The 15,221-nt window shown below is 42.7% G+C and overlaps 1 protein-coding gene across 2 annotated transcripts in view; it reads left to right on the plus strand.

Moving 5' to 3' along the window:
- Positions 1-15,221, plus strand: part of ELP4 (elongator acetyltransferase complex subunit 4) — a 221,381-nt gene that overhangs the window by 214 nt on the left and 205,946 nt on the right. For both annotated transcript variants that reach the window (XM_069968386.1, XM_069968387.1), the window contains exon 2: positions 2,813-2,848. In XM_069968386.1, the coding sequence (XP_069824487.1) occupies positions 2,813-2,848 (36 nt within the window). The remainder of the gene's footprint in view (positions 1-2,812; positions 2,849-15,221) is intronic.

The raw sequence follows: 15,221 nt of genomic DNA on the forward strand, positions 1-15,221 counted from the left end.
GCTGCTGTCACAGTGGTACTGGATGTCTAGCAGTGCCCCAGTCTACCAGCTGGAGGCTGTCAGGGCATGCTGGGAGTTGTAGTTTTGCACCTGTTGGAGAGCCACAGGTGGGGGAACACTGTTTTAGGGTATAAACACACACACCGTATACACAGCGTATTTACTGCTGCGATAAGCAGCAGATTAGATCTAAATAACTGAACACAGCATCAAGTCTTCACCATCAAATCTGCTGCATATACGGTGTGTGTGTGTTTGTACCCTTAGGGTAAAAACACACAAACACACACCGTATACACAGCGTATTTACTGCTGCGATACACAGCAGATTAGATCTAAATAACTGAACACAGCATCAAATCTGCTGCATATATGGTGTGTGTGTCTGTACCCTTACAGTGTTTGGGACTCACTGAGCTTACATAGATCTATAGAGCGGGTAGGAAACATCCACAATACAATAAAGTATACGTAAAAAAGGCCTAGGCTTTTATGCACGGAATTTAGATGTTTCATTCAGTCCCATTGGCCCAGGCATATAAACTCCATCCCCTATCAGTACAGTCTGCCCTTACAAACATCTGTGAGAGAGTGGCTGGTTGTACAGAGCTCATGGATTCCAGCGTGTACCGTATTAGGATGCCACCACCTCTATAGTTACCATCATTTGCAGTTGAGGTTCCCAAGTATCAACGCTCTACTGACTGTAGGATTCCAACCTTTATCTGGTATTACAGTCAGCACAAAATCTGTGCTCCACCGGAAGCGTCATAGCGTGGCATTCTACTGCCGAGCAGCTGCATGCAAGCCTGATATTGCGAAGTACAATGCAAAGACAGAGTGGTGTAAAGCACGACATCACTAGAATCTGAAGTAGTGGAAACGTTCTGTGGAGTGAGGAACCACACTTCTTTATCTGGCAGTATGGTGGATGAGTCTGGGTCTGGTGAATGCCAGGACACTTTTTATAAACCTGCCGCTGCAACCAATTCATTTGTAGTTTCATCTCGGAGTAAAAGTATCCTTTTGTTTTTTTAGGGAGCCTGTGGCTATTTCATGTTGCGTGTAAAAAGGGTATAGTCACATGCAGCAGGTTTGTTATAGAAATCGATTTTATACATCTAGTGAGGCTTTTTGCAGCAAGTCTGTGGATATCTATCTACTCTATACAGATTGACAGAACTGTTGCCGAAACTTCTTGAACAAATCTGCCATGCAAAATGACTGTTAGGGCAGCATGAACCTACTTAGGGGTTCCCTTAAAGGACAAGTGCCATGAAAAACTTTTCCCCAGTAATTGAAGCACATTACAAAGTTATATAACTGTGTAATATGCTTCAATCACCTATCTGCCTCCCTTCCCTGTCTTTTCCCCCCTCCACCCCCCCACTAGGAAGTGTCCAAACTCACACAGACCTCATTACTGTCATCACCAAGCTCTTCTCTCAGCTCCTTCTCCTGTTACACTAGCCTCCCCCCCTCCCCTGCCTTGTCAGGTGACAGGCTTGCTCAGCTCCCATTGGCTGAACAACTGCAAGCCATCAATTGGACTGGGGAGGGGAGGCTGCTGTAACAGGACCTAGTCCAGCCCTCCTGCTGATGACTCATCCTCATAAGAAGGAGCTGCCTGGTGACAGTGACGGCAGTCATCAGGTCTGTGTGAGTTTCTTACACTTCCTGGAGGGGGGGGGGAAGACAGGGAAGGGAGGCAGATAGGTGATTGAAGCACATTACAGAGTTATGTAACTTTGTAATGTGCTTCAATTACTGGGAAAAAGTTTTTCATGGCACTTGTCCTTTAAGTACCCAACTCCTGATGTGTTTATTAAAGTTGCTGTTAATGTAACAGTTTGTTCAATCTGACACCTATAACTTACCTAGGGATCAATAGGAAAGATACAGAGCATTTCCTTTCACAAGTATGAAGGGTAAAACTGTGTGGAATGAGCATCACATCATGGGGCTGGAAAGACTGGATGTTAAAAGTCTCAGTAAACTTGGCAAACAATGTGTTGCTCTAGAGCAGTACTTCTCAAACTGTGAGGCGCCCCCTAGTTGTTGGTGAGGCACAGCTGGGGAGGCAGTTTTCACAAAAGTGACTGTAAGCTGCACAGTCCTTTCCCTCGATGTAACAATCTGGTTTAGGAACATTATTGACTAATTCTGCATATATTTAATGTTATATGGAGATTAGAAGACAAATGGACTGAGCAACAGTTTTTATATTTAGATGGACTTCCACTATAGAGGCCCCGGTATCCTCATTGTGAGCCTGGTGAGGCCCAGGCATAATTTTTTGTGTTGGTTGATTTGAGAAGCGTTGATCTAGAGTACCCATGGGTCTAAAGACTATTTAGCCTTGTAGGATACTGGCAAATCCACGCCAAAGCCATGATTTAGTTCGGATTTGTTCTCTGGATTTTTCTTTATATCATTCTTGTATTGGGTGCAGGAATTGTCTGCTGCAAAAATGATGCAGTGAGAACTGGTGAAATCTAAAAATCTGGCTTGCATCATCATTAGTGATAAGCCATATTATAATATAAAGAAAACTATAATGGCCCAGATATATCAAAGTGTTTAAGATAGAAGCTAGTGTAAACTGCCCACAGCTGCCAATCACAGCTTAGGTTTCTGCTCCGCTATAATAAAAGCTTAGCTGGGATTGGTTGCTATGGGTGGTGTTAACCAGTTATTACACACGTTTTACACCATTTATAAATCTAGGCCTATATGGAGGATATTTCATACAGCTTTATCCATCTTTCTAGTTGTTGCTGCTGACACCACTGTTTCTGCTTTTCCTCCACAGGTGGTGGTCTTGCTGTGGGTACACTACTCCTGATAGGTTAGTACTGCTATAAAATATCTATTTGATTTGGGAGAAAACAGGGATGCATGAGTGATTATCTTACTGCAGGTACACTTACTTAAAGGGTACCTATCTTTATAACTTTCAAAATCTAGATTGAGAGAGGATGTGAAATAAAACATGTTTGCAATCAACTTTAAAGTGAATGTACAAATTCCCTTACTGATTTTTTTTTCTTTTACCTTACCTTGTCAGGGCCAGCATGGTCCATTTTTCAAAACGCCACCCATTTCCTGTGATCAGCGCCGGTTTTCATCATGTGCACTTCGGCCTGCTCTATGTCCCCAGAGTAACAACATTCCCTCCTCTCTGTGACTTGCCTCCATTTGGGTAGGGGATATGGTTACTGCATAGAGTGGGCCAAGGTGCAAATGACGAAAAGGCAGTGTAAAAAAAAAAAAAAAAAAATTAAGTTTGCGTATTGGTAAATTCACTTTAAGTTATTGATTTATTTTTTTAGTTATCTCCTGCCTTCAGGAGACTGGACCTTGATACAAGTAAGTATACCTTTGTTTTCAAGCATTATAACAAAAAAATTGATGCAAATTGAAAACTTTCCTTATTTCACATCAACTGTTGATGTATATTTTGAAAGTTATAATGACGGGTAAACTTTTAGGGTGCCTTCACACCTACCGGTTCCGCAGCAGATTTAAATAAATGAATGAACACAGCATTAAATCCGCACTGTTCTTTCTAACTTCTTAGATGTTGCACTCTTTATTGACCATGACATCTATATGACCAGGAGGGGCTATATGACCAGGAGTCATTTTTATTCCTGGCCATTGCAGCAGACTGTTATCTGTACACTTGCTCCTGATGGCATGGGTTCAGCCATAAATACAGACACACACTATATGTGAAGAAGTACTAGGCCCACCCTCTCACTATTGAATTCTGGTTTCCTTGAGCCCCATTGTCACAAAGGTATAAAGTTCTGTTCCAACATGATTGTGGCCCAGTGCACTAAGCAAGGTTCATAAAGGCATGGTTGGGAGTGCTTGGTGTGGATAAGCCTGACTAGCCCACACAGAGCCCTGACCTCAACCCCATCCAACACCTGTTGAATGAATTAGAATGTGGATTGCAAAGCAGGCCCTTAACATCAGTGTCTCACAAATACTCTTCTGAATGAATAGACACAAAAAAGCTGCAAAGTCTCAAAGTTGTACCAACTTTTGTCATTAGACATGTGAAAAGTCACTGATCGCATCAGGTCTCACTGCTTAGACCTGTTACAACCTAGAGACAGAGCAGTGCCGCACTGTGCACCACTCCTCTCCCAATTGAACATCCATGACACAGTGATAACTTATATAGTTTATATTAGGAAAACTTTGTAATTACAGTAGTGGCATGCCAGCTCATGTACACATAGCAAATCATATTGTACTTCCAGATTAAAAACTATTAGTAAACAAGGCGAAGATCGTAGAAGTTGGGACATTGTTTACAAGCATGACAAATGCTAAAAAGACCTTTAAAAGATTTTATAGCTCTTAAAGCAACTCTATACCCACAATCTGTCCCCCCAAACCACTTGTACCTTCGAATAGCTGCTTTTAAAGGACAACTCCCATGGGACCTGAAAAAAACACACACACACCATACTCGCCATCCCTCCGGTGACGATCGCCACTTGAATCGCCCGCCGTCCGCGTCTCCATCACTTCCGGACACAGTCTTCGGAAATCCCTTGCTTCCGGGTCCATGGGAGAGAAAAGGCTACCAGTGCGCTTGCGCACCAGCAGCCTTTTCATTGGCTAGAGCACATCACATGGCTTCCAGCAAGCTCAGCCAATCAGGGCTGAGCAAGCTGGAAGCCATGTGATGCGCACCAGCCTTTGAAAAAGCTACGGGTGCGCAAGTGCACCAGCAGCCTTTTCTCTCCCATTCACTTTACATATAGACGCAGAGGAGGAAGAAGACCCGGCTCTGACGTCGTCGTCACAAGATGGCGCCCGGGAGAAGAGGATGGTGACAACCGTAATTGGTAATGTATACTTTAATTAACTTCCGGGGGGGGGGAGTGGGGTTTCGGGGATCCGAAAGTGGGGAAAGGGTTATTTAAACACATTACAAAGTTATATAACTTTGTAGTCCCGCCGGGACCCCGCTCTGAACGGCGCCGCTCCCGGCTGATATGTGCCGTTGCCGCGCTGGCTAATTAAGCCTCTAAATGCAGCTGTCAAACCTGACAGCTGCATTTAGAGGCTTTGCTCCGTGTCTCCCTGGTGTTTAGTGGGTCGGATCTCCCCCCCGCGATCGCATCGCGGGGGGGAGATCCGTTCTTCTGTCCGGCCCAGGCCTCAGCGTTGCAATGACGCTGATCCCGGCTCAGCAATAGATTGATCTAATGGATCATTGCTGTGTATATACTCAGCATTGATCTCTATGTCCCCCAGGGGGACTTCCAGTTAATGGAAAAATAAAAGTAAAAATGTTTTAAAAATCCTCTCCCCTGATAAAAGTCCAAATCACCCCCCTTTTGCCATTTTATAAATATAAATAAATAAACTAATAAATAAACATATTTAGTATCGCTGCTCGCGTAATTTATCACATTTCTGATCTTGCACGGTAAACTGCGTCAGTGCAAAAAATTTTAGTTTGCATCAAATCCAGAAAAAAATGTAATAAAAAGAAATCAAAAAGTCACATATGCGCAATCAAGGTACCGATAGAAAGTACATGTCATGGCACAAAATGACACCTCATACAGCCCCATAGACCAAAGTATAAAAGCGCTATACGCATGGTAATAGAGCGATTTAAGGAACATATATTTGTTAACAATGGTTTGAATATTTTAAAAGCCATCACATAATATAAAAGTTATACATGTTACATATCATTGTATTCGTAACGACTTGAGGGATATGTATAAAAAGTCAGCTTAATGATCCAGCCCATGTGCCGTGCTGACACAGCTGATGAATAGGAGACAATCTGCCTGGAGCATTCCTAATGATAAGAAAGGCGGGGAGGAGGGACAGAGAGGTTGTGGCAGCCTAATGCATACACAATCTAGACCACGCCAGTTTGACACAAGGCTGCAAGTTTAAAAGTGTTTTTTTAGGACAATAACTGCATCACCTGCCGAATGGACCCCAGGACAGATCTTGGATTAAAAGCAGCTATCTGACGGTACAAGCGGTTTGGGGGGGGGGGGGGGCAGATTGTGGGTACAGAATAACTTTTAAGCCTGCACTCTACTATTGATGCATTATGAGGACCCTTGTTGCCACTTGTGGGTGAGGAAAATCTTAAAAGGAGAAGAAAGGCACAGGGAGGGGTAAGTAGCACTTTTTTATTATGCTCCCCCTGACTGCTGGAAATTTTTAATCTTCCCTGCTCACTCCTTTGAGTGATTTACAAGGCCAGGCGTACTATAATGTTTGCATATGTGTTTTAATTCAATAGAGCACAAATGTGTTTGTTTTACAAAGTTCCTGGGCTTAGAATCAGTTGACCTAAAGCAGTGTTCCTGGCAAGGGGTGTTTTTTTTACTATATGGCCGGACATGTTTTACCACCAGGGAATGTGCACAGTGAGGTATCTGGGCAGATCACCCACCGCGGATTTTGCAGCTCGCCTCTGCTCGCATCTCCGCCTGTGCAGAATCCACAGGTTCATTCTTGGGGCAGACAGCGGAATCTGCCCGTGCAGAAAATGGAGTCTATGGCGTAGTCCGAGAGTGAAGCGGGACCACGCGGGGACGAGTGCCGGAATCCACTGCAAGTTCTCTGCATGTTTTCCTTAGTGTGCACATACCCTTATTGTCAGGACAGCGGAGGTAGGGACAAGACACGACAGTGAGCCCTACAGCTTAGCCCACCCACGGTCCCTACCTACGTGCCCCAAACGGCCCTATGTAGCCACGAAGGCAGTCCCTGCTCTGCTGTAAGTGAAACACAGAACGAAACAGACTAGCAAACACAAAGGATAGTCAACAAGCCAAAGTCAAAACCAAAGGGGCGACGCAGTACAAAATCAGTAAACAATCAGATAGTCAAAGGTCAGGCAGGAGGTCAGATAACAGGTCGAGCAAACAGAGAAATTAGGAACGGGGATCGCTAGAATATACAGGGGGGAGCTGGGATCAGGGTATGAACCTTAATAGCCAGCGCTGAGAAACTGTCTCAGCTTTCTTTAATGAGAATCAAGAGCCCGGTCCGGATCCCCATTGGACTGGTGCTCTGATCCTCCAGGTTCTGGACAGGCTGCAGCAATCAAGTCTAGCAGAGCTTTGAGTAACTCCTGCCAAATGCTGAGAAGCAAGTGGGTGTGTTACACAAAAGCAAAAACCAGGCCCAGTTCAGACCAGGCTACTGCACATTCCTGACACTTATAGAGTAAACTTACTTACCTTCCTGGCTCCTGTGCTACCACTCCAATCTTGCCGCTTCCGGAAGCTGTAATGTTGCATGCCCACCAAGCTGGGGAGGTAAATTTACATTTTTATGTTATGCAGAGTCAGACCGTGTTCGATGGAGAAAAAAACTCTTTGAACAGCTGAGCACCATATGTCACCTTAGAGTTGCTCCAGTACCATAAGTATAAAAAAGGATGCCAGGGACTAGGCATGGTCCGAACCTGCCGAGGTTCGGGTTCGTACCAACCCGGACTCGGCAATGATTCCCGCTGTCTTAAACCTCCGTGCAGAGGGTGGATACAGCGGGAGGACCGCCTGGAAAACCGGGATACAGCCACAGCCATATGCTTTTCTTTAGAGCACTGCACAGAGTATTACACTGCCATCCCTTGCTTGCTTTTTCTTACAGTGCATCCTGGTGACATCTATTCCCCGGTAAGCAATGCACAGACTTGATCATCCACATGATGTAAAACAAAGTCCAGTTTTGATATTCACAAGCACTGTAATATTCACAGGCACTCTAGGCACTTTCAGTGATGGATAGAGGTCTGCATAGTCATTGTGACCAGTCTACAACTTTGCAGACCTATATACAGCAAGCTGTAATGCCCTATGTGACACCTTTCCATCTTGGCTATAGAGAACTTTTTCAGCAGTCTGTGCTACAGTGGCTCCTCTGTGGGATCAGACCAGATAGGCCGGCCTTAACTCCTCACACACATCATTGGAATTGCTCTGACCAAGTCATCCAGCCATCAACAATTGTGCTGTCAATGGTGTAAATATGGCTCATCTATCAGTCTATCCTCTCCCTATCACTATAATTTGATCCTTGTTGAACTATACACCTGACCATTCTGAATACATAACTTGCATCTATACAGGAATATTATCGAATTTTAAGCGTCAATTTTCACAAATAAACCTAAAATTGTCTGCCTCATTAAAGGATGAAATAAAATATAGAATGCAACGCATATAAAAAAATTGTGGTTAGCGCACAGTTCTCAAGGGCAATTCCACGCTTCAGATATGTCTAAACATTACATAAATTTGCCTATCCGTTCCAATAAAGCGTATGGAAAATGCTTAACATATATTTGCATGAATAAGTTATTTATTTCTCCATCATTTACTAATGTTGCAGTCAATTTGCTCCCTTCAGACTTGTAACATATCCATTTCTGTGTCTTCTGTGTGATCACCATGCACAGTCTATGTCCACGTAAAGCCCTCACCAGCCTCACTTAGCGACTTTTGCTTCCGAAACATTTAGCTCATAAGACGTTTCCAAAATGAACCCTTAATGACATAACCGTGTCTTTATTATACAAGACTGAGAAATTAGTCCTTTAAATGGCTCGAACCTCTAATGACATTTGTTTTGATGTTTCTGAGAGGCGTGGGCCATGGATCATTTACTTTTGCACATGAGCCGTGTGTGTGTGCATATATGTATATATATATATATATATATAATTTTTTTTTTGCATAAAATAGTTTTCATCAACATTTTTCATTCTAGGTATGGCTATGAGGTGCTATGGTAGGGTGCATTCACACGACAGAATCCATGCACATAACATCCTGATGCTAGGCTTTCCGTCCGTGCCATAGACTCAATCGTGCCCAAAGATTTTCATTTAAAATATACCTGTACTATCAACAGCATTTTAAAACCAGCTTTGTTTTTTTACTTCATCTCTTCCGAGGCAATTTAGTACTCACTGCTCCTTCTACTGAGCCTTTAAGAGCTCCACCAAGGTGTTCAGCGATTTCTACAATTCAGGGCAAGAACTGGGTTCCTTGCCAGTGGTAAAGGCCTGGACTTGGTAACTGCTTGAGTTGGATACCAAAATGTTGTACATGGTGGGATTTAAAGGGGTAGTGTGGCGCTAAGAAATTATTCACAAAATAACACACGTGTTCCCCCACCCCCGCACGTGGACCCAGAAGTGTAGTGTACCATACATACCTGACGCGCGTCGTCCCCCGTCCCCGATCTTCTGTCAACGATGTAATCTTCAGGAGGCTGGCCAGGAGCAGGGGACAGCAGCGGGTAGGTGAGAGCCGGGAGCAGGGGACAGCGGCGGAAGAGGTGAGAGTCGGGAGAAGGGGCAGCGGTGGGGGAGATGGGAGCCGGGAGCGGGGGAGGTGAGAGTTGGGAACGGGACAGCGGGGGTACGTGAGAGCCGGGAGCGAGGGACAGCGGCGGGGGAGGTGAGAGACGGGAGTGGAAGACAGCAGTGGGGGAGATGGGAGCGGGGTAGGTATGAGCCAGGAGTAGGAGACAGCAGTGGGGGAGATGGGAGCAGGGGAGGTGTGAGCCAGGAGTGGGGGGAGGCATCCGTGCCGCCATCTGCACTGTGACCTGGCCTATTTTTTTGCAGCAAGGATTATGGCACAGGTGGTGTGAATGCCCATATAGGATCTCATGGACCCTAAAATTGTCAGTGATCGCGGATCAGCGACCACAGACAATTTTATGGGATGTGTAAATAAGGCCTAAAGTATAAGCACACAGTGTGAATGGTGGGTGTTGGTTTTTAAAGTTGTCACCCAGGACTGAATACAATTTTTTTTGTTATGAATAACCATTTAAAGTTACATTTTACTAGAGTTGGGGTGACTCTTGGCGAGTTTGTAGGCTATTGGCCCTAATAGAGTGTGGTACATAATATGTGTGAAAGAAGCGCTTACCATACAATGCTAGCATCCCCATGATTCTCTGCTACTGAATGTGGATGCGCAGCAGTTGTACAAATGCGCAGTGAAGACATGTCCCACTCTGTGTTCTCTCAGGAATGACTGTCAATCATTAACAAGCCAAAGGACTGGGACTTACTGTGTTTAGTATCTTTTTTTTGAACATAGAAAAGACTAAATATCGTCACAGAGGGGCGTGGACTGCAGTTTGACAGGAAGGGAGACACCTAGTGACCATATGTATGACATTGATTTAAACACAGAAAACGTACAAGTACATGCAGATATACCCTATCTATAAGGAACAGGAATTACAAGCAGAAATTCCATAAATAAATATACTGTATGTATATAGATTTGCCAGGATAGCAATCCAGTTTTCAACTTTAAATGATTTTTAAATTTTACATAACTAGTTGTGTGTTAGTCTCTGATCTATAGGTTAACCTATAGATACATGGTTGTCAGAAGACTAGTGGCCACTAGTTGTGAGAAGACAACAAACGTTGTACAGTGGTAACTTGGTTTAAAAGTAACTTGGATTAAGAGCGCTTTGCAAGAAGAGCTCGCAGTTTTTTAAAATTTTGACTTGGTTTAAGAGCATTGCTTTGGTTTACGATCTCCTTGTACTGGGTGGGAAGGGGAGTGGGGGAGAGGCATGGTCTGCATAGTGGGGTCTACAGCACTGTACTCTGACCCAGGAAGTCTCCCTCACCTTTAATATTGCTCATTTATTTATGCTGCTTGCAGTCTCTCCCATCCTCTCCATTCCTGCTATAATGTGCCTGCACTTACACTCAGCCCTTCACTCTGGTGTAAAGAAAAGTTTCTGTCACTGTCCTCCTGCACAGTTTTGTGAATCTCACTTCCTGTATCTACAAAATGCTGCAGTTTTTTGAGATTTATGCACTCATTATACGTTATACTCTTTCTATGCTATGCTCTTTCTAAATGTTTGTTTCATTTGTTTTACATGTTGTTCAGAATAAAAAAATCATTATTTTTTAGGTGTGGAACCAATTGTCTGCATTTCAATGATTTGCTATGGGAAAGTTTGCTTTGGTTTAAGAGTGGATTTGGATTACAAGCACAGTCCAGGAACAAATTATGCTCGTAAGGCACCACTGTACTTATATTCCAGTTAGACACACCAGGTAGCAGATCACTCAGCTTTGATCTTTTCATAACCCTCCGATCATCCTGCAACATTAAGCCACTAGATTAGTGCAGAGAAGCCGGGCTTGCCAGTGGCTTCAGCAATAATAGCAGCTTACAACCTTTTAGCTTCATGTCTTATGTACAGTACCCTGTACCAGGGGGGCAGCTATAAATTGCATTACTGTAAGATTAGTGTCTTTGGAAAATGAAAAGCTCATCTTCATTATTTGACACCCATTATCCTGGTTAATTTAACTACTTAATGGTAAATCTGGGCATAAAACTGTTTATATTAATTGTCCCGGTTCTCCTGAGACTCTATAATACCGGAAGGTTAGGAAATGATTATTGAAAACAGTCAAACACTTATTTACTTCTGCAGGATTTTTTTTCCTCTCTCGTAGGTCTAGGCAGTGTTATTTGGACGCTTGTACTGTGATTAATACTTCTGAACAAGCTATAATTGGTATTGTTATGGAAACTGCATAAACACTCGTAGAAAATGTCATGTTTAGAAAGGCCGAATATTCTTATGGTTCATTACCTTATGCATTAATGATGCACCTAGCTGCTTTAGGTCTATACAGAGAGTTTTAAAATCCTCAGCCTGCTTTTAACATCATGCACTTGTGAATGGGGATGCCCAGGTCATCTGTTGTTAGGGCACATCGGTTGTGCTACGATATCAAAACTTAGAGAATCTGTCACCGAGTTTAACGTCTACAAGCTAATATAACAGCTATGTCGGTCCAATGGTCATGATTCTCAATATATACAGATAGCATGGCTGCTTGCTAGTTGTCCCCACTCGAATCCTGCAATTGGAATGCTTTGGCAGCAAGAAGTCTTCTAAATGTTGTTGCTGTGCCAAGGAGTCCTCTGTATGTAAACTGGAAGATGTCATCGTCCCCTTTCCTCTTAGATTTATAGTGGTACGGCCAATCCTGGGATGTGGAACAAGCTTACATGGGTGTTATATTACTATTCAAAAATCAGGGCAGAAAAGAGTGTGGTGGGCCGAGATTGCACTACATTGCAATAAAGCATTGGCACACTTAGCATGATGTTTGCATGGCAAGGCCAATGAGATACTCTAAAAATTACAGCTCTTTTTCCTAGTACTGTGCAGTTGCCATTTTGTAGTTCAGCACTTATAAATGCACAGCATCCCCATAGAGAATGAATGAACTTGCTGGCGACATGCGCCATTCATTGTGGCGACAATTCTGTCATCGTTCTCAGGATCGGAGGGGGTCTCAGGTCCCCTATCAAACCAGACAGAGTTCAGTGAGTCATGAAACACCCATCGTCCATGTCTTTTCTCTTAACCTGTGTATGTCTCTTCAAAAAATGTTTGAGGACTAACGGTGCGTTTACACAGGCAGATTTTTCTGACAGATTTTTGAAGCCAAAGCCAGGAACAGACCTTAAACTGGGAACGGGTCATAAAGGAAAGACTGAGATTTCTCCTTTTTTTCAAATCCATTCCTAGCTTTGGCTTTCAAAATCTGTCAGATAAATCTGCCTGTGTAAACGCACCATAAACAATTTTTGAGTCTAAGCACCAACACTGCGGTTTTGCGGCGGGTATATAGTTGTGTGCTGATCCACAACATGGACTCTTGTTGTGTAACAGCTTAGCTGTTTATAGTACAGACTTTTTGTTAATACCCATGGAAGCCAGGCAGCAAAAAGTTATAAAAAAAAGTTACTCCCTAAATGCTGATATCAGCTTGTTTTATCTGCATTTTATTTGTTTTAAACTCATTTCTGTTTTCTTTTATCGCCCTCTTTGTAACAACACCTATAGGTGCTGTGCATTGTGTTCTCTAGCTTTGATAAGCAGCTCACTTCCTGTATTATACAGCTCAAAACTCTTCCTACCCATCATCTTCATGGTTTTTGTGCAGAACTGTCAATCATGTTCTAGTCCTTATTCCTGTGTGTTCATCTTTCTTTACTTCTTTCTCTTGACAGCCTTTGTCAGCCTGCGGTTCCTATGTTGCCTCTAAGGATTTAGTTGTATACATCCGCAAACGCAAAAAGAGACAAAACCCAGTTTCACGATTTTACATACTGCTTAACATCTTAAAGGTGTGGTCCAGTCATAACTGATAATTTGACATGCTGCTTGAAGTGTGGGGAACATAACAAACATGTACGCTTGCCAATCCTGTTCTGCTGCCAGGTTTACTGGCCGCCTGGTGTCTTCCACCATCCTCTTCTTTAAACCTTCTGCTGTTGTGTGCGGACAGGAAATGCCCACTCCATCATAGACAGCTTAGATCTTTTTACATTTTTTTTTTTTTTTTTACGGGATAAATCATGTGTAAAAGGTTTATTGTTATCTCTTGGAGTGATGGCATATCACTATAATATGTCAGTACTATATGATCTGTAAGATCATGCAGAAAATGATAAAGGGAAACTGACAGCACGGATATCTGTTTCCAGATCACAAAGCAGTACATACTTACCTAGTTCACTGCTGCTGTGATCTTGCATCCCACTCTCTTGCTCTACGGCCCTTACACTGCACAGTAGCACCTTTCTTAGCCACTATGCAGTGGAACTGCAGCACAAGCCCATTCAAATGACCTGTAGCTAGGTCAGGGGTTAGTAAACAAAAGTCGTTGCTGAGGGGTGAGTGGGTAGATGCTTGATAATAGGAGAAGTAATTATTTCTTTTTGATAAGCTATTATGATTTTTTTTTTTTTATCTATGCAAAGTTTATTTAATATTTCTCAAATTTTACTATCATATCTACTTTCATTTACTATCAACTTATTTCAGCGCAGGTCATGTGTTGTTGCTGGTTATGTTTCCATTTTCTGGAGACTTGCGCGCATAGGACGTTGTAAAATATGTCATTATGAGGGTGGAGGTCAGATCTGCCAAAGCATCTTCTGATACATGCTCCATCCAAACATCTTACTGGGCAGACATGGTCTTGAACTTCCTAAGGGCCTAGGGTCATAAATAGGTACTACTATGGTCAAGGTTGTTGTGATAAAATTTAGGTTTGTTTTTTTTTTAAGCAAAAAACTTTTGTTAGGATACAGGTTTTTATATCTAGTTCTTGGGTGGTGTGGCAGGTGGTGTAAGTTATCTTCTTTGCACCAATAGCTGCTCTTTCTTCGGATAAAGGTTCAGACTCTGCTATTAGCAATCACAGGTGTGGAGTTGATATACTATATGCTTATGTCTAGATGTATTTTTTGTATGGCGTTATTAGACTAGCTCCTGAAATGTGTCTGATTTTATAGACAGGACCAAACATGAAGTAAAAGTTTATTGCGGCCTACACTATTTTAATTAGTTGACAGTATTTCCTTTAGGTCTGTAATTTAATCTGACTGTTCTGGGTTCCCTTAACATGTCAATATAATTGACTTTATCACCTTGTATAGGTTTAGAAGGGTAATCTCCACTGAGAGACAAAACAGTGATTTGCCAGATGTAATTATACTGAAGGCGAGTTGTCAAAATTCACCTTCCCGCTCAATGGCCCAGCGCCAAATCCAGTAACATATATGTTTGCCAAATTGTGTTGTCGTGTGCATATTAAATGCAGCTGACACAGGTTAAAATCCCCAAGCCTTGTGGCCATAGACGTGTGAAAAAACTCATTGTGGAATGCTAGGTAGCGTACTTTATGGAGGACAGTGATATGTCTTGTTCTATGTGCAGCGTCTCAGAAGTGTCGACAGTCTTTGCTATACCAGTAATAGAAATCTGACAGTGAGGCTCCTGTTGTGTCGCGATGCGCTGTATTTTTTTTTTTCTTTTCTGGTGCAGGATTGTTTTGCTATTAATTTGCAGCGCTGATTTCTGGCTTCTGTCTCTTAGGGACTCATTTGCTTTACTCCCAAATGTGCAACCAGTGGGAAAAAAATTGAAAAGGAATCCCACTGAAACTGACAACATGTTTTTTTAAGCTATACCTGGCATATTTACCATGTGTTTTTTTTTTTTTCCTGGGTTAACCCTTTGCTGTTTTTGTATTACAAAAGGGATATTGATTGCTCTTAGGTTTGTCAAGGATTCCACAATAAACATGTGAGGGATCTAGAGTTTGTGGTGTAAATTGGAATACCAGAAAA

Source organism: Dendropsophus ebraccatus, chromosome 4 (genome assembly GCF_027789765.1).
Source record: "Dendropsophus ebraccatus isolate aDenEbr1 chromosome 4, aDenEbr1.pat, whole genome shotgun sequence".
Lineage (NCBI taxonomy): Eukaryota > Metazoa > Chordata > Amphibia > Anura > Hylidae > Dendropsophus > Dendropsophus ebraccatus.